The sequence below is a fragment of the Falco naumanni genome, chromosome 8, assembly GCF_017639655.2.
Source record: "Falco naumanni isolate bFalNau1 chromosome 8, bFalNau1.pat, whole genome shotgun sequence".
In the NCBI taxonomy this organism is placed as follows: domain Eukaryota; kingdom Metazoa; phylum Chordata; class Aves; order Falconiformes; family Falconidae; genus Falco; species Falco naumanni.
Genome location: NC_054061.1, coordinates 59,884,337 through 59,911,776, shown reverse-complemented (window position 1 = coordinate 59,911,776; position 27,440 = coordinate 59,884,337). Strand labels below are relative to the sequence as shown.

Below are 27,440 nucleotides of genomic sequence, written 5' to 3'. Positions count from 1 at the left end.
GGCCCATGGAGGCTGAAATACTGAGGAACATAGAAAAGTGCACATTTTTTCACACCCCTGTACAAAGTGTTGGACGCACCAGACACATAAATGCTCCAAAACTACTGAAAGTCACATGCAGAGCGGCTTATGAGCAAAAATGATGCATTTACTGAGAAACGTGACTGTTGCCTTGTTGTATGTCATAAAGGCTCAGACAGCCCTTGAATAATCAAGAATATAGAGCCTGTAAGTATGTAGAGCCTGTGCTCCGAAACTGAAGCGTTTGCTTGTTCATGTTGGAGTGACTTAGTGCTATCCTTTCTGGGGGCAGAGCCTGGCCAAGGACAAGGTATCAGTGTTTCCTGAAGGGTGGGCAGTGCTCCTGAACCATATGGCTCCAAAGGTGTCCCACGGGTTCTCTACTTAGGCTCGATATCTTCCAATTGAAAGGTCCTGCAGCTCGAACTTCCAGTTACACTTGTGCTCAGGGACAAAGACAGAGTAGTGGCTTCCATTAATATGACAAAAGTTGTGTTCCAGCAGGAAATGCAACTACTGCAATGTTTTAAGCTAGGCAGAATACATACTGAAATTCCAGATGTGGAAAAGTTCTGCTGCTTGTTAACGAGCAATTTTTGTCTGCTTCATCAAAGTAACCTGAAGCGTTTTAGGAAAAGACTTCTAGCTGGAATTTTCTTAGAATCCAAACGATGTTTTGCTGATCTCAATCTCCAAGTATGACCTAAAGTGCATCTCACCTTGGAATTCAACAGAAGGAAGAGGGGATGATCTGGAGTTGTCTGGGCTCGCCACTGGAGAACATCCGCTAAATACAGGAACTGAAACAGAAAAAAAGGAGACACTCAGATTCACTCAAAATGCAGCATGCTTAGTTTCAGCAGAATACCCTAAGTGGTTTTCTCTCATTTTGAATTAGCCAATTCAAATATTTAACAATACCAGGACATCAGTGTTACCTTTCTTGCCTGGTCGTTATCCTCCAACTGGGTAACATCTCTCCCTGAGGCTTGTGCAATTCTCTTTCCAGCAACAAGGTTTCCTACTATCATTGAAGCAGGACCAACATCTGCATTTTGAAAAACACAGTGCAAAATGAGGAAAAGTAATATAAGGAACATGTAATAATCTAGAATTCAGCCTGTACATTACTATAAATGCCGTATGTAACACAGATCTGAAAAGATGAAAAGCTAAAACCAAGGATCACATTGCACAGAAAAAGAGAGAAGAGGCTAGTATGGTACACTAAATATCCGCCCATTATCAGCAGAGCACATTAAAAATCAGTCTACACTGATTCAGCAGATTGAGGTCTGCCTGGACTTCAGTTTTATTGTTTTATATTTAGAGTTACTGGCCTTTGCAAGGTGGTCAGTACAGGAACAATTGACAACACAGCTACAGAAGCATGAAATGGGTACATGCTGTACGTCCTTGCGTTTACCTGGGATTTGAGGCATAAGACAACGCCCTCCCTGGGCTCTGGGCTGCTCTGACATCACCACTAGCTCTGCCAAGTTAGGCAGCTTAAAGCCACCCAACATGCACAGCCCTGAGCTGCCACACTGCCCCTGGATCATATTCCACGCACACCCTTGGAGACAGACGCGCAGAGCTAAGGAACGCGCTCCGGTTTACTCACCTGGTTGTTTCTGTCGCGGCTTAGGCAGGTTAGTAACACAAGTATGTGGACACATCAAGACATTACAAGGGTGCAGAGCACCTTCTAGAAAGCGCTGCTTGGTTTCCGAAATATGAATTCCTCCAAGTGGAGCCTTTGGCAAAGTGTTGGCTGGCACCAAGGCGAGACAGTAGACGCCCACTTGGTGAATGCTATCAATTGCCTTGACAGAAAGAAAGAAAAAAACCCAAAAACATTCCACATTATCAACTGGGATGTAGCTAGAGCAAGAATTTGAATTCAGTCATTTAGTAACATTAAAATTTTTACTTGCACTACAATTTGCAAATAAAGGGTCCAATTCTGCACTCACTGAACTCATAGAAGCTGTGCCATGACTTCAATGGGAGCAGGAGCAGACCCAGGACTTTGCTTGTGCACTCTTATCAAGGGGATGCCACCTGCACATCAGGGATTAGGAAAGTCTCTTAAAAGTGGGCAAAAAGTGCAGAGATTTTAAAAAGCCAAAATTATACCACAGCAAATTTAGCACGTATGGCACAATCACAGAAGCGCAGTAGAACATAAAACCACAAAAATAGAGGGAAACATCTTGCTGTCTAAAACTTAAGTGTCTATTTTAGCTATGACACTTCTAAAAAGAGAAATAATGTGTTTTCTCCCATGAAAAACAGCCTTTCTATTACCTGATATTCCCTCTAAAAAGATTATAAAGCTGAAAGTAGATAGCAACCATTATTGCACAACTGCTTTACTGTTAAGAGGAATCTTTCCTTAAGTTGTTCTCTCTAGCTTTCCCTTCAGTTGTCCCTTCACCAGTCTTCTTCCATAATTGCTCTCACTCTTTACCTTCTTTAGAACTGCTCGATTAATTCCAAAATCCTCAAATGCAAATCTGCCAGATTTCCCCTCCCTCCTGCCCCCTCCCCCAGAACAGCAATAAAGTAATCAAGGTAGAGTTTTTAACCTTACTGTTGGAGATCTAGAATAGGGATGTTAGTGATATAAAAAGATTTCAGGGTCTGTTTTAGATACTTGGCACTAAGAATACCCTTAAACATTTTCAGACTTAACTCTCCCAGCCAGTATGAAATCAGCAGAGATGTGCAGAATTAAACCAAAAACTATCATCCTTAGAACTAGTAGTATGAAGTTAAAAAACATTCTGAAAGGAAATCCTACTTTTTACAAAATTCTGTTAACTACTGACCCTGAAATACATTCTGAAGTCAGCTTATTACAACTTTATGTAGTAACACTGATAGGTTTTTCTTATGGAAAAAAAATATGCTCTAATATTCTCATTTCATACATCAGCCTTATTCACCTGAAAAGAGAGAAAGGACAGACTGACTACCTGTAGAACCCTGCTCATCCACTGAAAACTATCCTCCTCTGATGCATCAGGGCGCTGCTCTGCCACAAGCACTATTCGATCATCATGCAAAACGGTCACAGAAAACACTGCTATCCTAAAACGCAAAGGACAGAAGAATGATAGGATGCAACATATGATGAACATAGCATGGCTTATTATAATGTGGAAAGGACTGCAACCTTTAGTGGTACCGTTTCAACAAACACAAGCATTATTCATGCCAGATCATCGCAAAATCACAGACAAATTTATAACAAAATAGGTTCATTATTGTAACTTCTTTCTGTTGGGTGTCAAATTTGCAGTCACCAATGTAGCATGTGTTTAACACAGGCAGGTTCCATACGTGCAGGGGCTGTGCAAACCTTGCTCATGTAACCATCATGCACGCTAAATTCATTGCACGTACATATGAAGTCCCCTCTGAAAGACAACCACTATGCCAAATTACTGACCAGCACGTCTGTAGTGCTCGCACTGAAAAATACTTACTCTCACTTGTGACTTAAATTAGTTTTAGGCTTGCATCTTCTAAGGTAAAATGTTAATGTCTCAACCAGGTATGTGCCGTTATTTTTATGATACATGAATTGCACAAGTGATGCAAAAATGAGAAAAGCTTGACTTTCATAGAATCACAGAATGGCTGGGGTCAGAAGGGACCTTTAAAGGTCACCCAGTCTAACCCCCCTGCAGTGAGCAGGGACATCTTCAACTAGATCAGGTTGCTCCGAGCTCCATCCAGCCTGGCCTTGAATGTTTCCAGGGATGGGACATCTACCACTTTTCTGGGCAACCAGTGCCAATGTTTCACCACACTCACTGTAAAAAAATTCTTCTTTATGAATTTACCCTCTTTTAGTTTAAAACCATTACACCTTGTCCTATTGCAATGGGCCCTATTAAAAAGTCTGCCCCCATCTTTTTTATAATGCCCCTTTAGGTGTTGGAAGGCCTCTAGAAGGTCCCCTCAGAGCCTTCTCCAGGCTGAACACCCCCAGCTCCCTCAGTCTTTCTTCACAGGAGAGGTGTTCCATTGCTGCCCTGACCCAGCTGCAGGACCCTGCACTTCGCCTTGCTGAACCTCATAAGGTTCACATGGGCCCACTTCTGGAGCTGAAGTCCCTCTGGATGGCATGCTGTCCCTCAGGTGTGTCACCCACACCACTCAGCTTGGTGTCATCTGTAAATCTGCTGAGGGTGCACTCAATCCTACCGTGTCACTGGTGAAGATACTAAACAGTACAGGTCCCAGTACGGGCCCCTGAGGGACACCACTCATCACTGATGTCCATCTGGATGTTGAGCCATTGACCAGCGAGGAGCAGTAAGGTTGGTCATACAACAAAAACTGTCCTTCAAAGTCTTTCAGCAGCCTCAACACTCCTTGTCTGTCCTTCAAAACGTGCTGCAAAGTTCTGCCCTCGGTCACCCTGCATGAAAGGCTCAGGTGGACAAAGGGGAGTTGTGTTTTACATTTGGCATACAAGCGTCATGTGACTGTCTTCAGAGCAGCTCTGAAAGGTTTAAACTGACACTCCAAGATCTGTGTTTATACTATGTGAAAGGGAATGTGAATCTATTATGTATGCAGAGGGTGTCTGCCAAGTTCACAGGGACAGCCAAGCTCTCACCTGGCATATCACAGCCTAGTGCCACCCTTCCTACAAAATACACGTGTAACAATTCACATGCAGAGCTTCTATGTACACTGTGTTACTTGTTGATCATTTCCAGGTGAAAAAATGAGTTAAAAAGTCTCATCAGTAGTGGTGACATTTTTAACATACTCACCTTCCCCGATAGACAAACTTCATGGGTTCGACTGCCAGCGCGGTGGCTACCACATCATCCGCATTGTGCCTGCGGCCACTCACTGTCATTAGGCCATCCAATTTTCCTACCACAAACACCAAATAGTCCTGTAAAGAAGACAGATTATAAATAGAGGGGGGTAGCTCCAGACTCCTGGCAATACATGCCTGACTAAAACCAACAATATTCTCAAGATCTGTATGAGGTCACTGCCCTGACACAAAGTTCTGCTGAATTCAGGGGCACCACTTAGATTTGGGGTCAGGACAAAACCGAGCCCCGGATGGTTCATTCACACTTACAGGACCCACAAAGCCAAGCAATCCTGTTCTTGTAAAGGGCTGGTCTGAAACAGGAACGCCGGCTGCCGTCACTGGAATGGCCTGAAAAACAAATATTCAGACACTCACAGTACTGATAAGAAAAGTGAAGTTAAAATGCTTTCTGCAGCTCTACACTCAGTTGAAAAATTAACTGATACAACAGTGAGTATCACGTGAAGTATGTACAACAGTTTTTGAATAATGAAGAACACACCAGTTCTTAACTCTCCGGTAGCTTGCTTTCTTCCTTTTCTCAGCTACTTAGCCTTCATAACGAGAGTTCACACTGCTTTGCAAAACAGGTTTTCCAGTATGGACTCTTATAGCACATACTCTGTTGTTACTACTATCATCCCCCATGAGATCTCTATCCAGGCACCTTGCTTCAATTGCACAAACACCACCTATCAGAAACTTAGAGAAAGTCAAGTTTGTTGCAATTATGGGACCACCGCCTTCAATGGAGAAAGAGAGCGAAAGCATTAAGCTCATCAGCAAGTTCCTCCCACCTGCCGAGGTGGTTTCCTTGCCTTCCCCTCACCCCCCACCTCTTCCATTACAGCAGGTTTCTCACTGCTCTCTCACTAGCTAAGGACCGTGCTGAAAGCCAAGCTGTTTGAGGCTTGGCAAGCCGAGAGAGAAGAGCTTTTCTTTGAAAGAGAAGACTATGGTCAGCATTTCTTTCATCTCTCAGGTAGAACTCCATACTTCAGCCAAGTCTTCACACTGCTGCCCAGTGTAACACTACTCTGTGTGTGATTCCCAAAGGACTTACGCTCCTTTCTTGCCAGAAACGGAAAACATGAAATTGGGGCGCCACTGTGAGGAAAAATCTGGGCAGAAAGATCACTTTTGCTTTACTGTGACAAACTACAAGGCTTATGACTGCTAATGCTGTATCATCCTTACTGTCTCTTCTTCCATATACCTAGGAACATAATGTCATACATCCCACAGCAAACTAGTGTTCTAAGCATTACAGCAGATCACCAATAAAGTTCATTTCGAAAAGCACATACTGTTTGCAATACACAGAGGAAACTTTTAGAACTAAGTTACTGCATCTTCACAAATACATTTTAGTTGTATTTGGAAGAAGCTGGCAAATATCAGACCTACTTCGAACTCTACATCTCAAGCTGCGCACCAATAAACTTGAAATGTCTTCAGGTTAACTTTGCATAAGACTGCTGTGTTAATGCAGAACCAAGATGAATTACAATGCTAACACAGGCACAACACTGGATTGCAGAGTATGCAAGCAGCTAGTTGAGTGCTGATGGTACTTTGGATTTTTGGTTTTAAGAGACAGAATTTCACATTCTGATAGAGAATGAAGCAAAGTGTATTTGGCAGGGCTTTTTCTAATAAAATTGGAGGTTTAAGGAACAAATAAGTTTATTTGCAAGAAGAAACACTAGAAATTTAACAATGAAAAGAGAAATACAAACCTCAAACACATTCTTGGTGATTCCAACAAGGCCGAAATATGCCATGCCAGTTGCACCTGAATTCACACATATTTCTCCAACCTCATCGGCTTTACACAGATACGGAGTCCCATCCACCTTCACAACACACACATTTGCTAAAGGGAGAGGAAGAACACAGAATCACAGCATTGGTATGCAGCAGCAGCTGACACAGAAGTTGCTTCGCCACTGACAGGCAGATGAAGGTTTTGGTATCAATTATCTACCAGTTACAGCAGAAACACAGCATGCAAGAGAGCTCCGTCCATCTTTTTGACAGCCTGTGTAATGTATTCTCCAAGAGGAAAGATGCAAGTTTGCAAATGCAATTATTTTTTCCTTACAGTGCTTTACAGCCTACATATCAGCTGCACTGAATCCAAAACCATACCAACTGCTTCTCAACACGAAGGCAGATGGCTTGATCAAGTACAAGCACATATGAAAATAAAGAGGAAAAACAAGAAGATAGCATTTACAGACCTACCATTCCTTTTATTTATTGCACACTTTGGTATTCATAGCATCACCCCTTAAGTTACATGAGAAACACATTAGAAATGGAGAGAAAACAAAGCTATTTTACTCTCTCACTGTCAGGTCAATGATTTTTCTGCACTATGTCCCATCTTCTTTTAAAGCAGGACAGTCTGCCAACTATTATTTGGAGAACACAGACAACTTAGGTCAGAGTTATCCCTTACTGAACTTACTCCTGTCACTGCACATTCTCTCTTCACTATCCCCAGTTTGATGATGACCTTCAGCTCATTAAAAGGACTACATTTCATGAAGGTCCTACTGCTATTACCCTTCATCAGTTTTCTTCTGAAATCTCTTAAGTCTTCCTACACTTTATCTTATTTTTAATCAAGGATATACAGACTTGCAAACCAGCTATTACACTGAACTTTGCTCTGGCCACCGGCTATATTTACTTTTGAAGCCACTGTTTTCTGAGCGGTTTCTCTGGCTAAGCAGAGCCCTTGTTTAAGTAGTCTGGATTTGTCCTTTCCTAGGCTGAAAGGGAAAGGAAAAAGGATATGGAGGCAGAAGACATGATGAAGCAAGAAGTTTAGCTTAGCACTTAAGACTCAAGATTAGCAAGGAAACCAAAATGGCTACCTGGGTCAATATAAAATAAACGCAGCCTTTGAAAAATAATGCAGACTGTGCCATAAATGTTCTGCCCTTTCCCACTGCATCTGCTTCCAACACAGATTAGAGTACTTTGTGGTCAATGCACACTATATTAAAGACAAGAAAACAGCCAAGAGACACCCGACGTATCAGGAAGTTGGTTTATTTTCATCGATTCCTTTGGAATGTTCTGGCCATGGAACATAAATCAGATCGGAAGCCCAGATGAAGCTTACAACAGCCATTATGAAAGACTGTATCACTGTTTTCTAATTTAGCCAATCTTAAATGATATACAGGTAGCCCTTAGTTTTACCACTGTCCAACTAGCAGGAAGAGGAATCACAAATTCCTTTAATACTACTAATACATGAAAAATCCAGCGCCACTGCAAACACAGACCAAGAACTCTGCTGGCAGAACAGGTTCATAGGCGCATTTTCAAATCTCAGAGAAGTATTCAGTTCTCAGCAACTTAGGTCTGAACAGGAGAGACAATAATTCACCCTACCAATAGATCAACCTGTAAATTACCTTGGTTTTATAAAAAATATCTATCAGAACAACTAGCGTTAATGAATAAAATGTTTGGAATCATGCAATGATAACCTTTGGTGACCAAATAAGGAGATGACACTCAAATTCTGGTACAGGTTGTTGTGGTTTAACCCCGGCACATGTGGAAAGATTATGTCCAACCACCAGGTGAACACATTTACTACCTGGTTGCTTTATTGCTGGGATAATGGGGCTAATAGTTTAGAGTTGGCAGGTCGGGGAGCCACGCAGCTGGATCACTCCCTAAAGAAGGGGGCACTGACAAGGCAATTGGAAAAGGACCGTTGCGGTTTAACCCCGGCCAGCAGCCAAGCACCACGGCTGGCTGATTGCTGCTCGGGAACTGGCTGGGCATCAGTCAGCAGTGGCGAGCAGCTGTATTGTGCATCACTTGTTTTTCTTTCTCCCCTTCCCTTTGCATTTTATCCTTTCCCCTTACCCTTTCACTATAACTTTGATCGTCATTATTGTTAATATTGTTCTTTCATTTTTATTCTGTTTTAATTAGTAAATTGTTCTTTTAACCCTCAAGTAAAACCCTCAAGTTTTACACTCCTTTCCGATTTTCCTCCCCATCCCTCTGGGTGCGAGGACAGGGAGTGAGCAGCTGTGTGGAGCTTAGTTGCTGGCCGGGGTTACACCATGACACAGGTCCAAGTCGGAACTAGAAGAGTTTCAGTTGCTGAAAATCATACGTATCAACTAGAAGGTTGAAGTTAAATTATACTGTATGAACTATATCAGTTAGTCATGAAAAAAAAAATACATTTTGCAATTCAGGAGGAAAAACTGGAAGAAAAGGCCATTTAAAACTTAATGGTAAATCGAAACAGAATAAATAGTTTATTACCACAGGAAATAACTTGAGTTAATCACAAAACTTTTAAGCGATGATGCAGAGATAAGTGTTAATAACTAGAGAAAGCACACCAATTTGCAGGCATACACAAATGCTGCAGTCCTCAACTCATTCACAAACATGGAAAACCCAACAGATTAGCCTACAGTCCCAAAATGATGCTCCATCCATGAAACCCAAGGACAATCCTATCACCCTGATCAAGTAAGAAAAAATACTTACCAGTAACCAATGTATGATACAGGTAGTCTACACGTACATTCTAACAGCAGGCAGAGTTCTGCCCTGCCATGTGATACTGCAAGGTTTTCCTTTTGCAGTATCTGTAGAGCCTGTACTCTCGCTTCTCCTTCTTTTCCTGCTTCATGTGACATACAAGAGAGTGCATCTACCACCATTTCAGTCTCTCTCAACAGCATTGCATCTGAAAAAGAATTAGAGAGAAGGGAAAAGCAGATGGGACGGGAATGTACATGTGGACTACACATCACGAAGAACACTGATTACTGATAAGAAAGTTTTCTTTCTTCAAATGAGTCCACATGTACATTCTTATAGATGATGACGCTCAGTGGTTAAGCCCTGCCATGAGACTTCTGGCAGAGGATGAGAACCGTACTGTGCAAACAAATGACTGCACTGATGCCCTACCAAAGACTGGATTCAGCTTTGATGTTTCAAGACCAGCACAACATGATGTAAGAAGAATGTCCGAGGCCTGCACAGCAGGTGGCTACTACCAAAAAGCACCTGATGAGTGTTAGGAAGTGCTCTCTTGTTCCACTTTCTCAGTTTCACAGTGGATCCTTACGCAACTGATATCCATTTGGACTGTTACTGTGTGCCAGCAGTGGAACTCCAGGATCTTCTTGTAGCAAGCAAGTCTTCCTAAAAGCCCTGAGTCCATGAGAAAAAAAACAAGAGGGCCCTCCTTGCACTACAGTCTTTAGTTAGAACTTCTGCTCTGGAGGATAAAGCCTTAGGAAAAGCACTAACAGGCCAGGATGTAATGCCTCTACCACCACTCTGGAAGGTATCTGCAGGGTTTCCAGAGAAACCTAATCTTTGAAGAAAGCAGCACATGGGGATGTCCAGCGCAGGGACCTGAACCTTTCCCTGCTCCTCTGAGAAGGGCAATAGGCATAAAGCAGGTCAACGTCCTAGATAAGGATACACAAGACTTTAGACCCTAGAGGTGGTCACACAAGCATGCAAAGCACAACAATTAAATTGGAAGCAAGCATCTCAGCACAAGTGTGCACACTGCCACAGATCTCCAGGAGAAGTTCTGCAGTGTTGCATTCTGTTGTGCCATCGTGTGACAGACTGAAGCCAAGTGGAACATGCAGAACTGATGACTATGATAAATCCTAAGGACTGAGCAGGAATGAGGCACTGCTATCCCGCATTCACAACCTAAGGAAAAGTAATGAAAGCTTCACATAGTTGTTCTGTAACAACTCCTTTCATGAATCAGGCACCAAGATAAAGCAACCAGATTCCTCTGCAGTGAAGATGTATTTTAACAACTACCAGAACGTAGGTTAATGTTTGCTGAGACGCGGACAGAAGAAACAGTAACATCCCAGACATCCACAGGCCGGAGACAAAGTAAGCATTCTGCCATTTGAGAAATTCCAACCATCCTCCTTGAACTTCTGGGAAAAGTACGGAATACAGTCACAATCCGGAACTTGAAACTGTATATGCATGTTCATCTTGCAGAAGCCCAAGATCTGGCACCAACCCAAAGTTTTCTGCTGGAGTATAAAAAAGTAGCTGCTGCAGCAGTCCTATGAACCAGGCTTTGCATGATTAGGAGCTACAGGGACACAGATCTTCTGGATTAGAGTGGGTTACTCTCCTGTCAAGGAAAGAATGTGAGAAGGATCCCAGTAACAGAATAGAAATGCTTGGTCAGGAAGCAGCAGGGAGGCAAACTTAACTTGAATATCCCAAGTATCCATGTCCAGGTCCAAGCACAAGGTACAATAAGCTTCTAAGATGACAGACGACATATCACATCCCAGTTGATGTGACAGTTGGAGGCACAAAACAGGCAGAAGAAGAGAGGTTTGGTACTCTCCCTACCATCTTTATCAGCCCAATTTGAAAAAACGAACTGAAGACTGTTATGAGCCAAATATTGCTTTTCGCAGAGAAAAACCATGCAGAATAGCCCAAGGTGGTCAACAGGTGAGGCAAAACATCATCCCTCCATCAGCTGTGGAGAATATTCCAGAGGAATGCATACAAGGTTCACTTTCAAGAATTCCCATGCTATCTTTGATGGGATGGGAAGATTTCTTCGTGGGTGCTTGCACTTCCCTGGTGGCTCTTGTGATTGGCATTCACGATAGATAACGAAAGTGAACAGCCGAGGCAACTGAAGTGAATGTGGCATCAAGAGTGGCCTGTGGGTTAAACAGCAGTGATGTAAGACGTGATCCTGGTGCTGAGGGGTCTGTTGAATAAGATCCCCTAAGCCGGTGGGCTCAGTGTCTCAGAACAAATAGCAGGATCTGAAGAAAAGGAGGGCAAAAGTGGACCTTTTAACCAGCTGGTTCCTGACTGAAATACACCAGGGGTCTTCCAGGGTTATGAGATCAAAACCACTTGGCTTGACTGAACAAGCCTCAGCGTGATTTACTAGTTCTTGGCTAGGAGACTACAAACGAAATTCAGAAATGTGAGTTTCTGTGTCCTAAGACGTTTGAAAGACTGGGCATGTAGCCCCTTTCAAGACCTTGAATGTTTTCAGTGGGGATCAGAAGACGGAACAAAGCCTTCAGGGATGGCACATGACTCAAATTAGGCCTTTGGTGAAAGCACACCAATCTAAGGGAACAAAAAAAAAAACCCCAAAAACCCAACCTACAAAACCAAAACCAGATAAAGAGCAAGACTCATCTGTCAGCAGAGTAATTCAAGAGGGCAACTAACAAGAAAGGAAATGGTGGTATGTTCTCTCCTGTATGCCAAACATCACGTGAGAATGGACAAAGCACATCCTCCATGAATACTACACAGGAAAAAGCACAAATCTTACAAGGTAAGGCAAAAGTATATCCACTGTTAGAATGTACATGCAGGACTCACTTGAAAATAAGTCATTACTTTCCTTAATTTCTTTTCATTTGACACACATCTATAAATATCTGCTAGTGATTTTACTTTCTTCCTACTCTGGAAGCTTTTAACAATTTTAAATTTTTGATTTTTTTTTCTTTTTTTAGGAAACAGTCACAGGGAACAAAGTCATTGGATTCTTGTCTAGAAAAAACTGCATGTTCTGACCTAAGGAACGTACAGACAAATTTCTGCTAAAAACACACCTTCAGACCTGGAACTTTTATTATTAGGTCAAACTGAAGCTAATCTGCCCCATATAGGGATAGCCCAATGCTGAACACAGTTTTGAAAGAGTTAATGAATGAAGTTGCTCAACTTCTGCTTAACCTACAAGTAGTTTTGCCAGTTGCTACTGTATTTTAAAATAGCAATAGCCATCAATTAACAAGTCATATCACTTCAAGGGACTAAATGGACACACAGTGGACTGTTCTCCCCTCACAAAATCTGACAAGTAACTTGATGTTTCTTACTAATGTATAGAAAGTCATGGTAGTCTTGTCAACTGTCTGTCAATGGCATCCTAAACCAGAAGGGTCTGTTAGATTTGCCAGGCATTTGACAGAGGAAGAGGAGTTTTGACAAAGATTACCCAATTAAGCATTTAACAAGGACAGGGACATGTTTTTCAATAATGACTGCGAAGAGGAAGGTGAAATTACTTACCCACAAACAAACAGGTAATTCTTCCAACATCGTAAGGTACACTTGAACCTGCCCCTGAGCAAATGCGCTACGGAAGATTACCCAAGGGGACTTACAGCTGTAATGGCTGAACATGAAGCGTAGCTTAAGGTGCAACACAACTGTAGGCTGCTTTGCGCCTTAGTGTAGTCAAGCACACTGCCCAGACAGCAAGCCTACAGCGAAGCCAGGAGGATCTCCACGTGATAAATTGATCCAAAGGAAGATTTTAATTGATCCTGCATCAAATACCACTTTTTTAAACTCTCAAAAACCAGACGACCATCAAGTTCAACCTTAGCCAGTTCACCAAAGGATCCATGACTACCTGAAGGGCATGCAAACTTATTCCCTCTTGTTCCTGTGACTAACCCAGGATCTGTGTAGAAGACTGGGAGCACAGCCAAATTTCAGTGGGGTTTAAAGGGGTCATCAGTAGTGTGAACAGCCGAAGCAGGCAGCAGTGGTAGACAATGCCACCTGTAATCTCACTGAAGTGGAAAAATGACCATTCTGTTGAGACACAGAAGCCAGTCACAGCTGACCTGGGTCTTTGCAGACAACTGTTACCATCTGAATTTGAACACTCAGGTGAAGCAATTCAGAAGCCATTAAACCACACTCATCTTTTTTAAATTTTTTTCCCTGCACTCATGTTTTCACACTGAGGCCACACAACAAAGCAGTCATTACCCTCAATGGCTGTATTCACATTGGCCTGCCCTTAACAAACTTACTTCCTAGAGCATTAAGTTGAAGTAGAAGTTATTTTGCTGTAAATTACCCAGCCCATCTATCTTGTCTCAGATCCACAATGCTATAGTATGCTCAAAGATCAAGAGCAGAAAAGAGAGATGGTGATCTAATTAATTGCCACAGCAAAGAGGACACAAGGATTTTTCACAGACCTACCCAGATACCACCTGCCTGAGGGTGCCTGGCACACTAAACTCCAGCAGGATCTGCAGAATACATACAGTTCTATGAACACATCTAGGAATGTATTAAAACTCACTGGCTGGTCACAAAGTCCTTGCTCCCAGAACATTTTTAGTATCTTGTCTACCTAGAAGGTCACAATAGAGATGTTCAATTCTCTGCAGTTAAATAAGTATGTTGGACATGAATCCCCCCAGGAACAGCTCCTTCCCCTTTATTTTGGTATGAAGTGCAGAGCTTCTACATAAGTTGTTATTAGTAGCAGGAGTAAGATCTGAATGTGAATTGAAGTTCAGCAAGAATAACCCATCCACCAACCTTATTGGTTGCAAAGTGGTTCTGGGAGCAATGAGGAAAATGAACAAGATCAGTACCACTTGCTACATGACGGCTGAAATTTTTATCACCAGACTGGAAAGGTGTCTGCCTCCTTACTCGTATCGAGGGCCTTGATGTATGGAGAAGAGCTGGTTGCTGAAATAGCACAAGATGGCTCCCCACCCTCACCCTGAGTATACGCTCTACAGAGAGGAGGGCCTGGGAACCCTCCTCTCTTATTCTTACTGGGACCAAGAACAGCAAAGCCACAGGTGCCAAGGGCATGGCCAGAACAAATCAGGTTCTTTGTTCATTACACAGTAAACCTGAAGGGGTAAGGAGAATTCCAGACAATCTGTCTATCATCCTCTCCAAGCACACCTAACCCAGGTCAGGACAGGGCCTGAAGCTAGCAAAGCTACCTCTGACAGACAGTGCCAGGGAACATTACACTACCAACCTAAGTGTTGCAATCTTCACTTCTGGAGTAGATGGCCCTAAGTGGTCTTTCAGGACACAGATCCCAGTCAATGTCCAGAGCCCTAGGTCTAGTTTGGCACCCTAACTTTATTAATCTTCTTCAGAGTGCCCTCCTCTCCAAGTAGGGCATGACTCAGCAGCCCTGCCTCAAAAGAGAACAGGAAAGAGACAAAGTCTCTTTGCTTCAGGCCACTTAACGGGCTGGGGAACAATACCCGTATCTACCCACTTTAGGAAGCCCAGTGTTGCACACAGTGGCCTCGCAGTGACATCAAACAGCTCTCTCAGCACTCACAGGTGAATCCCATCAGGGCCCATGGACTTGTGCACGTGCAGTTTCCTTAAGTATTCCTTAACTTCAGCTCTTCTACCAAGGGGATGTCTTCCTTGCTGAGGACTCTGGGTTTGTCCTTTTTGGAGAAAAGGAGGCTGAGGGGCGACCTCATTGCTCTCTACAGCTTCCTGAGGAGGGGACACGGAGAGGGAGGTGCTGATCTCCCTGGCATCCAGCGATAGGACATGCGGGAATGGTTCAAAGCTGTGCTAGGAGAGGATTAGACTGGACATTAGGAAGCATTTCTTTGCCAAGAGGGTGGTCACTCACTGGAACAGGCTTCCTAGAGAGCTGGTCAATGCCCCAAGCCTGCTGGTGTTTAAGAGACATTTGGACAATGCCCTTAATAACGTGCTTTAACTTTTGGTCAGCCCTGAATTGGTCAGGCAGTCGGACTAGATAGATCATTGCAGGTCCCTTCCAACAAAACATTAAATTCCATTTCATTCTAACGCGTGGACTGTCACTTCTGGATCAAAGACAGTATTTCTTACTACACTTCACGTTTTGTTTTGTCCTGCTGTATTTGTCATTACACAGCTGTATGTCAGCACTAATGCTAACCAGTGAAAAAGAAAACAACTCTGCAGGCCAGCCAATAGCGTCCGCCCATACCAAAACGTGTGGTCATTCAAATTTATCGTGGATTAACCTCTACTGAAAACATTGAATAATCCAGTTGAGACAGTACTTAATCGTCGCGCGTTTAGGTAATGCATCAAAACGTAAGTCATACTACCTTAACGGCACTTACAATTTGACATTTTTATTTATTTCACCAGCACAAGTATAAAATAGTAGATAACTCTCGTGGAGTATGCTTAAACCTACATGAAATGCTTTCTTACCTCCAGGCATAATCTGACCAACATCCTGCACAGTTAACACTGACAGCTTCTCTTCTGTATCCACTCTTATCACGCCGAAACTCAGACAATTCATAGACAGCACCGCTTTTCCTGGAGGAGGCCCACCCAGTTCTGGAGGTCTGAAAACAGAAAGTCAAATCAGGTATGAATCAACAAATCAATGGCAATATGGCCATCAAAAATAGCATGTGAGTCTCTCAGGCTTGTTAAGGTTAAGAGAAATAACGGTTTCTTGTTTTAAACAGAGTTCAAGACTGGTAATATATTTTAACTAGATGAAAAAAGAGCTATCGCAAAACATCACATAGCTTCCTTGCACTCTAAAATGTTACAGAGAAGGTTTAGTTCTATTATGGGCAAAGAAGTGTCAAGAATAAGCATTTGAAGGCTGATTTTTCAAAACACCAGGAAAAATTACCAAGTGTTTGAAGGGCTTGACACCTCTTACTCTAAGCAGAATTGACTGAGGACCAACAACTCCATTTTGTGTAACTGTTCAACTTTCAGGAAGGAACAGAGCAAAAGATTCCAGGTGCTGCTGTAAAAAATAGGTAAGCACACCTCTTTAAAACTAGGAAATGTCAGTCCTCCCATCAGAGAAAGTACTTTCCAAAATCTCAAACTTTTTTGTTTCAAGTTTTCTTAAATTGTTTTTCTGAAAAAGCACATTTTGATCAAAAACCACCATAAAAAAATTCCAGCATATTCAATCCGTATGTCTACTAATAATCAAAGTATTTCCTTTTTTTTCAGAGCACCCCTTGCTATCCCCAGAAATTCAATGGTATTTTTCAGACCAGTTACAAATATTTTTTTCTTTCTTTAGCCCCCTGTTTACAAGACATTGTATATAAGCAATTGAAGATTCAGCATCATCATCTTCCTCCCAAGTAAGTAACAGTCTTGATTTTTGGGGTATTTTATAAAGGTCTTCCAGCAGCATCAGTGAGGATGAGACCTCTTTTTCCCAAGCAGTAAAAAAAACCCAACCCAGCCCAAACCCAAAACTCTTATGACTGACTACTTTTAGGAAATATTAAACTTTTTAAAGCAAAACCAAACAAAACCCATCCATCCTTCGGTGAAGGAGATACCTGCAAGCCTCAGACTTCCTCTGTCTGGGTCTTTGGGCACCTTTATGCAGAAAATGGTCTTTTCTGACTAACATTTTAATGTTTCAATAGTCAGATACGTTTCAATAGTCAAGAAATGCAGTTCACTTCTCAGAAAAGAGAATTACCTGCGAATAGCAACAGTTAGTGCCTCAGAAGAACTAGCACAGGGGCAGATTACTTCTGGCCTCAAGCCTCTGGACTGAAATACATTCAGGAATGCATCACATGAAGATATTGACCCTAAAAAGAACAATCGCACAACTAGAAACATTTCACCAAAGCTTGAGCCGTAGGATTTCCAAGTCTACACTTAGCTCAGCTACACAAATATGGTTGTACCTGTGCATAAAACTAATATACTTTCAAACTGTCTAAAAGACATTCCAGCCTATTATTATGTGTTACAATTTGGAGAAAAAACAGCTGCATACTCTCTTCTCTGGGAGCGTTCTGTAACACTTAACTTTATGGACAGTCCTTCAGCAATCACAGTATTTTGTCACTAAGGGTAACTGTATCTGTCAGTTTCCTATATAGCTCCTATATGAGTGTTTCTCACAGAGGTCACAGAACCAAAGCGTTTAGAAATTAACATCAAATGCTTCTGACATATCTTCAGTTCAGAACTCTAACTGGCCTTTAGCACTCAGCCCAAAATGCAAGAGGCTACCTCATCACCTACAGCTTTGTACTGCACAGTTGTGGCACAGCAGCACATAACACGAACCAGCAAACTTCACTGATTATATGACATCCTACGTATCATTTCGTGTCAATTCATGTAAGAGTATAGCACTGATGAAAGTATGAAGTTGAAAAAAACATGAATTTACACAGAAGTGCAAACAGCAATGAAAAAGCAGCAGCATCACTAGCTTACAAACAGCATCTCATTATAGAATGAACTGCCTAACTTTGCAAGCATCAGCTCTGAAACAATGCTTACAGCAAATACAATCATAGCAAGACTATTTCAAGCTTTCACCTTCTGCCAGCACCTTGCTGACCTCTCATCACGCAACTCCAAGGAACCTGAAATACTATTGATTTTCTGGTGTATGACAACAGCAAAACTAAGCAACTAAGGTATGTATATTCTTGCCTCTTGCAAAAAAAAAAAAAACAACCACAAAAAACCCCCCAACCCTCCCAGCTGCTTTCTCAAATTACTGTAAAGCACCACCATACAATTGGCAGAAAAAGGCAAGAACCTACCGCATATTCTAGTTAATAGTTGTCATGGTTTTGAGTTAAGGCTGTGATTGCTCCCATTTTTATGTCCTTGCACATGATTGAGACAAGCCCTAGGGTCATGTACAGAATCAGACACACTGCAACTCAAAGATTTTATGTCTACATGCAATACATGAGCAACTACTTTGAAACTGGCATTACAATTTACTTGAAATTTTAAAAGCCTCTTTCAAATCACATTGCCTACTATTCCTTCTATGAAGAACAGATCCTTCAGAACAATTTGTATGGAAGTTTTGCTCCAGTGTCCTTGGCAAAGAAATATTGCTGCTGTCTGTTTTGCTGAGGACGAACTATAGCCAGCGCTGCTGAGAGATCCTACAGTCCAGATCCAAAGATCTGTGATTTACAGCGTGCTTCAGCTCACCTTGGACCGACACTCAGAAAACGCATCCATACTCACATGGATTAGCTCCATCTGCCACTATTAACATTCGTAAAGAGCTCAGACTGACATCTCTCTGATCCCTCTGAGCCAAAAGTGACCAGTGCATATCACGTGACTTCACTACTGCTACACGGGCTGAAAGTAAAAAAAATAATTATGGTGTGTGTGCAGAACAAAACAAAGTCCAATTATAAATGTATATAAATATTTTTGTGTATTTACGTAAATTTATGAAACAAATACAACTGCCAAATATTTAACTAATACGACATGTATACTCAACATCTCCAGATGGACTTGATTATAGAATTTAAATGTTTGGTATAAATTCAAATACTGAGATAAGAAACACAGTTTCTTTAAAAGTCTATCAGAAGAAGCCATCAATGTCACTCATCAACGAATCTATCGGTACATGTAACACTGAAATGGAGTCCCCAGTTGCTAAAGATGTGGCAGAGAAAGTTATCTGGGTAAACAGCAGTGGCCTCAGCTTAGAGCAGACATTTTACACAAACTAATTATTTTTATTTTTTTTTAAATCATCCAAAAAGAGATGGGTTAAGTAAAAATCCTTTAAGGTTACCTTTGTATGAGCAGACTTTCTGTATCCAGGAAAGTGGATTAACCTTCATTAATGCATAGGGAATACTGATGACATGCATCCTGTTCATAACACTCTATCAGAAAAATATTTAAAAATAAACTTTCAGGTCGTTCAAAGAACACACAACATGTACCAACACTTTAAAAAAAAAACACCAAAAAATTCATTACAGCTACAATGTAACTCTTACATGTAATTGTTAGTGAAAACTATGTGACTTAGTAAAAACATAAGCTATGTCTGTGCAGTCTGTTATTGAAAAAGTAACACTTTATTCTGAAAAAAATAAATACTGAAACATAAACAGAGTTTATAACCTCATTCTGATACCAGCACTCTACCCCTGAGAGAAGCAACTTGCTGCAGTTCTTTCCATTCATTCAAATACTCACCGTTAACACTCCATGCCAAAGACCAGCATCTCTTTTGAAATCCAAGACATTTGTTAGCGTTTCAGCTGAAAGCAAAGGAAAAACTATCAGACTTAAGAAGCGTATTTATGAAAATATTTAAACACCCAAAATATTTGTTAAAGCAACTATGAAACTTCCAGCACTACTAAGAAATCAAAGTTACGTTGCCATGCTTCTTGTCTATAACACACAGACTGCTTAAGCTGGAAGTGTCTTATTTTCCTTACAACAATCATCTTTATATTACGATAACAGATTAGATTGTTACAAGGTATACTGGGTATGGCTTACACAGAGCACAAACCTTGTGACAGCGTCTCTAGCGTGTGGCAATAGCTTTGAAAAATGAACATACAAGAGGACAAGAGAATTCAGTGCGCTCTGTGAAGATCGAAAATGTTAATGGCCAGTAACATGTTACTCCGCAATTGTCTGAATTAACACGTGTGGACCCCTTTGGTCCATAACTAGTTGCCATCATCCTTTCAGGATTCAGGAATCACTGTACAATCCTTTACCTACAAGCTGGGTGCACTGCCCCCTCTCCTGGCACGGTTCTTGTAGTCGGCAGCTGTGATGGGAAGGTGTCCCAAAATGAAAACGGGAGAGTCCTCTTTGGTAAGTGAAAAGAATACAGACACCTCGCTGTGAAAACCTCTTTTACCCTATCATACTACTTATGTGGACTTGAAAGCACCACCAGGCTTAAACCGGTTGCCCAAATGAGGAAGGAAAGAATCCCACAAGTGCAAGAGAGGACAGTTAGCAACTGTTTGCAGCCTGCTCATGCCCTCAGATGCAGTACCTACAATCACAGACCTAGTGTAAGTAATCGGACCACGTGACTTGCACCGGGACTTCCAGTGATCTAGGCAGGCAGGGTTATCAAAGGTGCAAGAGCAGTAAGGCCAAGCAAGTTGGGGTGGTTTTCAATAGGGTAACTCGGACTTTCTTGATCAAGCCTGTCTTTCGGGGGTCAAGTCACACTCCGAGGAATCACAAAAGTAGAAGAGTTGTAAGGCCTATGATGCATATTACATCCCACCGAGTCATTACTGGGTTTCAAGTCAGGACTTCCAAAGGCCTTCCTTTTGGTCAATAACCTCAACTCTTCCCCCGAAGAGGTAAGAAGCTGCATAACTGACACCAGCCTGTCTGCACGGCACACCAGTCTGCACTGTTAGAGCTGCTACAACTGCAATGGGCAGCATCCAATGCTCTTCAAAGAGATCCAAGCTACCCAAATGGCCTCCAGGATCAATTTCTGCAGGGAGGGCTCTTCAACTCCACACGTGGGCATCTCAAACTGGCCTACTCACAACTTCTTAAAGTGGCCAGTGTGTTCAAAAGGCATTAGGGAGGGCAAACCAGATTTGTAGCAAAGCTGTTTTCAAGATGATGAAAAAAAAATAATCAGTATAGCTCTTATCACCAACTAACAAATTTATGAAGACTGAAACATCCAAACATCTGAATAAAATTGGTAAGGATCTTAGGTTAAAAAAATGTTAATACATTATGATTATGGTTTCAAAACTGGCTTCTTATTTTCCTTCACATAGCACACCAATTTTGAATGCGCAAGTTTGTCTTCCCCTTTGCAGTCAAAGCTACTACTGCTTATCTAAAGTTCTTTTAAGACACTAAACATGACTTTGCAGCATAAATTGTCGGAATATTCAAAGTTATGAGTATCATTTTAAAGCTGTACCTATCTAACTTACCTTCTGAATAACCACATGCCTGCGTCAATGCATGACAGTGTGCCAGCATGGAAGCATGAGATATAGTAATGCCCACCGTGCTGCCCTCTTTACTTGTTTTGTACTGAAAAAAGAAAGTTTACATATGCGTTAGAATAACACCAAAATGTAGAAAATTTATAGTTCTGAACTGAAAGGACATTTTATTACAAAAATGAAGCAAGCTTCTTAAAAAAAATCAAAAAGCTACATAAAGAATACATTTGTGTTCAGAGAACACAGTACTATCATATGAAATCTGACTGTTTCTCTACTCCAATTAAACAGATCATCTCGGATCCAAAAACGCCAATAATCCCCAATCTTCAATTTGATCCAACACAACCACTCAAATGACAGTTTGCCTGGCAACCTTGAGGGAAGCATTCTTGTTCCACAGTTAAAAATAATACAGTCATCTCTCTTATTGCATCAAGAGATTAAAGGAAGAAAACATGCCGTGACAGAAACTGCAAGAGAGTAACCGTAGATTAGGCATATTACACTGGATCACCTCAATATAAGCAATCTCAGCAGTGGCATCCCGTACTTGTGGATGCCAATCCTTAGCTGGTTTTGCCAGGTGCTTCCCATCAATCACAAACCAAATGAGACGAGGCCAGCCTTCAAGGAAAGAGAAAAGCTACTGTCATTACAGTTCCAAAGTCTGTTTTCCCTCCCTGCCCCGGCATTCGGGGATAACACCACAAGGCAGGCAAAGGCTGCAGCATCACCCCTCTGACAGGAAGCAGCACTAAGTACTGCCTTGACAATTAAGGCAATCGTTCTTTGTATGTAAGCTAGAAGCAGGCAAGCAAACTCAAAGATTGTTGTTTAATAGCAGCAATGGATATTGTCTTTATCCTATAAAGACATTTGAGTAGCTTAAAAACATACCTTTGAATGTAACCACCTCGCCAGTCTGAGCTTTAGGAAGGCCTTTTTGACAGGCGTCAGTGGTTAAAGCTAGTGTTACCCCACAGCTGCCCAAAAGAAATCCAATCTGCTGGCTGCCAGCATCCTACAGAGAAAACACATTATAGCAAACTTATAAATAATGAAGCCTTCATATGGTTTACTGTAACTTTTCCATGTTTAGAAAATATTAAGCCAATTTATATCACAGGAAAAAGTATGCTTCCAACCCGTAAGACCTTTTATGGAAGACAAAAGACAAATCTACACTCAAAAGGCTTAGTTTTGCTTAGTGCCAACAAAGTTAGATTTGGCAGCAGATCTGGCAAGCAATGGTAGCAAAGCAGTGTCAAAAGTAATGCTCGTGCAGCTCTCTCCAACCCAACAGCGATGTTTGCAAGTTCTGGTAGAACAGAGAGCTGGTCTGCTGCTGTTTCCGAGTCCTGCAGCACTGAAAAGCGCAGCCTGTGTCTTTTCAGTTCTTCCCTAATAAGCTCAATGTGTGTGGGATTATACCAGTATTTCCAATAACTATGGTGTCTCTGCCTGCCTATGCTCTCATTACTCAACGTGAGAACTGAAAAGACAGCATTTCTGTGTTGTATTTTGAGAAATACTTTCACACATCTTTTAAAAAATAATGAATTAAAATAATTTCTATGGTTCCATATCCTAAAAATAGTTAACTTACTAGCTTCAAACTATTTCCCCCCTTCCCCAGCCAAATATTAAAACACTTTCCAAGCATATAACATGCACTGAGTAGCTCAGCCGATGCACCATACTAGGCTTGAGACCCCACCCACACTTCATTTATTTATGAAACCATAAAAATGCTGAATGTATTTGCCTACCTTTCTTGTTAGTGGAACTTCTATTGGGACAGGAATAAGTTCCGCCAGGAGACACCCATAAAATGCCACCATAAACATAACTGGATCGCTATTAGGAAATACGAGAGCTACCTACAAAAATACATTCAAATAACAATAAATGTTTTTTGTCGTCATTTGTGGGGTAAGGGCTGCTTTTTCATTTGAGAAAAAGAAAATCTTCACAGCAATGTTCACATTCATATTTAAACCAGGAACAGAAATACTAAACGTTGTGGTAACATGCTATTACAAGCCACAGTATTACAAGATTTTTTTTAGCTAAAGCTGTTCCCCACTGACTGTTTTATCTGTGGAGATCATTTCCAGCAGCAGCCTACCCGGTCTCCAGGTTTCAGCAGTGGTTCATTCTTAGTGGTTAGCTTGTTTAGCAGGGTATACGCTAACTTCAAGCTTCGACTCCACAGCTTGCCTGAAGAAAAAAAAGACAATACAGAAATTTTAAAAAACAACCCCAAAACCTAAAACTTTAACACTTAATCGGCAAATCTCAGTGCCTTATATATGCACTAGGCAAGTCAGTTTTATTAGAGCAAGGTCAACAGGCACATGAGCAAGTAATTTGGGAAAAGTGAACATTACTGTTGTGAAAGAAATGCCACCCCACAAACCTACTGCGTTCTTCCAATGCTTCAGTGCAAACGCACACACACACACACACACGTAGTCTGGTTGATACAACCTAACTGCAATTCCAAAAGGCACTTAACAAGACTCCTTCCTAAGGGCTCTTAGAGAAAGCAATCTGCTTGGGATAAGAAAAATCCTAAACTGGCCAAAAAAAATTAACTGAAATTTAAGGAACAATGGGGAGGAGTACATGCCAGAATATGTGGCTCTGTGAAATGCCACTTAAGTGCCCTGTAGTGATCTACAGAGATTTCAGTAATTCAGAATATAAAAATTATTCCAAGCTATTAAATACAAAGACAACAATCTAACTACTTATTTGACACAATATATAAATAAATTCTTAATTTGTAGCCTGAAAAAAAACCCCAACCCTCCACATTTGCTAAATAAAAACCCCACCTGTCTATAACAAACGGAGCAACAGCAAAACTCTTCCACTGTAAATGGTAAATCAAAAGCAAGAACCCCAAAAAATGCACGCCCTGGCAAACCACGTGCCTCTGGAGCTCAGCTTTCTAGTACAGCGTCTTTACCATGGACTGACATCCACACTCAAATCCCTTCAGACCACGTAGCAACTACCAGTTATTTTATGTTTGTCAGCCTCAGACTTCTTCAATTCAACAGCTGGGTTTTTTCTGTGTAATTTCCAGTTACATAAAGAAAAGTTACACAGGACTCAAGTACCTCAAACCTCCAGTTCTTTATCGAACTGGCCATTCAGTGCAGCTAGCAGAGTGTCCAAGTACAATTTAGAGCTTGGTTTCTTTTTAGTTTGTCTTTTCCTTTCCTTTCTTTAAATGCAGAACTAAACATGATATTCTAAACGGTTCTCAAAGCTCCACTGCAAAGCGATAAAACTAACGCAGCTGCTCAGCTACGTTTCCTAGTATACTTCATCTATAAGAATGCAAACAAGAAATTTTAACATTGTAACATACTATACAATGAAATGCTGCAGTTAGCTGTCCTGGGGGACACAATCATTTTCCAAAAAAATGAAATTACTACATCACTTGTATTGATTCAGGCAAGTTTCACTTCCCACAGTAACATCCTTAATATGCTCCTGAAATACAAGCCTTCTCTATAAGGATATGCAAGAATATGCTAAAATTTAGTATCTACTCTGGGAATCTGAAAAGTGCATTATTACTCATCTGTTTCTTCCTCCTATTTTACACCAGGCTATTTTTAGTGTTCTTTTAAGAACTCCCCCCCCCCACGATTGTTTGAAATTTACAAGCAGTCACTTGTAAAGAATCAATACCATAGACATTTTCCCTTCATTAACTTTCAAATGTTTTTCATATGCAATGAATTAGTAATTTGCATTCAAATAGCAATCTCAAAGTATGTACCATGAGCACAGTCAGCCCCTCTTAAGCAAAGCAAATTGTTCATTCTGCAACGAACGTCTAATCCTTCCTTACACTTAGCACCAACACTTACCGTAGGTGAGCGTGTAAATAGCTTTCCCAGTCGTATCCAGTGCCGTCAGGCAAGGGGCTTTTGGCTGGGTAGTTCCCCAGCGCTGCAGGGCAGCCAGCAGAGAAGGTGGCCAGTTGGTTACCACACCTAAGGGTTCACCTTTGAGTACATTCATCTGATTTCCTTCAGGCTTTGGTTGATTTGGGTCAGGCTGTTGCACTAAAACCAGAGTAAAATGGCAAATATCAAACTTTACAATGTGTGCAAGTTACACTTAACAGACTATTCTACAAACTGTTCTCACCTTCCTCTTCCTCAAAGCTATCATTACTTCTCTGCGTTATGATGATGCTACACTAATCATCTGTTGGTTCACAAAAAATAATTACCATCACTATAGAGTTCTGATTCCACATTATTGAAAGGAAAGGGCCACAGGCACCGAATTTGAATCTCTAGTTTACTTTTTTCTCTGCTTTGGAAAGATGGTATTTTCTGCTTTGTTCTGCACATCTATTTAAATGAAAGCCTAACCCAAGTCAAGAAGTGTTATCAGAGAGAACGGCTTCAATGACAACTGGTTGTTTATTTTTGCTGCACCAAATTCTCAAAAGGTAACGAAGAATGACACTATGCTTCTATGAAAATGTATTTTTTAAAAAAGCTGGATGATATGCTCCTTGTACAGATTATCTACAATTAAAGCTGCACTGCTCACAGAATATTTCGTTTGATTTCTGGACCATGTCTCAGCGGTGGAACATTGCAGGGTTTGTATGCCATTTGGTCTCTGAGAAGCCTGCTGTTAAAATCCTGCCCCAAGCTGCTCAAGAAGGTGAAGTATCTTCATCTCAGTTATTAAAACAAAGTGACATTTGGATTTAGCTAACACTCAATCTATGCCGTAGCTAAACCCAACAGTTCGAAGTGATGCTCTCTGCTCTCCACAATAACACACATGCACCTCAATGAAAAGACTAGAGCTGCAATCACTTTGTATCTTAAAGCATCAAAAAAATAGTACAGGGAATCTAGTAGCAGCTGCTCAAAAATGTCACATCAAGAACAAAATTTTCATTTACTCTTTAAGACTAAAAGAACAGAACGCAAATGATCCTCCAAACTCAGCTGATGCAGCTGGTTTTAAAGGCAGCTCTACATATTGCTAAGCAACTTCTCCATTTCTAAGATATGGGTTTTTTCCACCAGAAGAGAGAGGACAAGAGAACAAGTACACTGGGTGGGAGGGTTGAACTGAACATAGCTTCACTTCAATGGTCATAACATACGACCATTCTCTCTCTAATTTAACAATTCCACCATGATTTTCTATTGGGAAGAGGAAAAGAAAACAACACTTGCTAAGAAGCATCTGTACTTTCCTGAACTGCTTACACAGAGAGAAAAATGTGTTTGAAAGAAAATTAACCTTCTAGCAGTTCTTCAAAATCATCAACAAAAAACTCTTTCAAAGGTGGGCGCTTTGGTCTTTTCAAGGTATTTAGAAGCTGCTGGATTTTAGAGGACACTCTGCTATTCACTGGGACACCTGCCAAACAGAAAAGACTTATTACTTACCATATATTAACAAACAGACTAAAACACATGCTGCCACGCTGCTGACAACATTATGCTAAGCTCAGTGCAGCTTTCATGCGGAAGAGTCATTCAAGTTGAGCAGCTTGTTTGGAAAAAGCCAGCTTTAATCAGAAACAGTTTCAACCATGGATTTTTTGTTTTAAAACAACACTGTTCCCTAGCTACCTGGACGATGCATATACCTTCTCACACTTTAGCTTTTCAAACTGCTGACTGCTTCATGAGATTCCAATACAAACCTGAAGAATGTTATTTTCTTCAAGGCTCTAGGTATTTGCTGCATCTTAACATTCACCCAGTTCTGAAAGTGTGAGGATGCTCGGAAAAAATAAGTCAATCTTTCATTATTTTACAGGTCTAGGAAAAAATAATCACAACACAAACCCATTCTGAATGCTGATTTTCAATTGTATATGCGATATATTTTAAATGAAATATAAATATGTATGTTTATTTATATTTATGGCAATCTATAGCTCTGAGGTGACACAAAATTAAAACGTG

The 27,440-nt window shown here is 41.1% G+C and overlaps 1 protein-coding gene across 3 annotated transcripts in view; it reads right to left on the bottom strand.

The window, feature by feature from the left end:
• Positions 1–27,440, bottom strand: part of DIP2A (disco interacting protein 2 homolog A) — a 121,747-nt gene that overhangs the window by 19,151 nt on the left and 75,156 nt on the right. For 2 of the 3 annotated variants that reach the window (XM_040604697.1, XM_040604698.1), the window contains exons 7-25: positions 26,767–26,886; positions 25,359–25,556; positions 23,594–23,685; positions 23,235–23,345; positions 22,363–22,486; positions 21,980–22,089; positions 21,448–21,550; positions 19,703–19,767; positions 19,290–19,383; positions 18,719–18,838; positions 17,187–17,301; positions 15,926–16,065; positions 6,613–6,749; positions 5,141–5,221; positions 4,818–4,945; positions 3,003–3,117; positions 1,646–1,847; positions 960–1,069; positions 741–821 (exon numbers count right to left, since the gene is read on the bottom strand). In XM_040604697.1, coding sequence (XP_040460631.1) covers positions 741–821; positions 960–1,069; positions 1,646–1,847; positions 3,003–3,117; positions 4,818–4,945; positions 5,141–5,221; positions 6,613–6,749; positions 15,926–16,065; positions 17,187–17,301; positions 18,719–18,838; positions 19,290–19,383; positions 19,703–19,767; positions 21,448–21,550; positions 21,980–22,089; positions 22,363–22,486; positions 23,235–23,345; positions 23,594–23,685; positions 25,359–25,556; positions 26,767–26,886 — 2,246 coding nt within the window. Of the gene's footprint in view, positions 1–740; positions 822–959; positions 1,070–1,645; positions 1,848–1,997; positions 2,086–3,002; positions 3,118–4,817; positions 4,946–5,140; positions 5,222–6,612; positions 6,750–15,925; positions 16,066–17,186; positions 17,302–18,718; positions 18,839–19,289; positions 19,384–19,702; positions 19,768–21,447; positions 21,551–21,979; positions 22,090–22,362; positions 22,487–23,234; positions 23,346–23,593; positions 23,686–25,358; positions 25,557–26,766; positions 26,887–27,440 lie in introns of those variants that run through there. The other variant, XR_005829446.1, reaches the window with a different exon arrangement.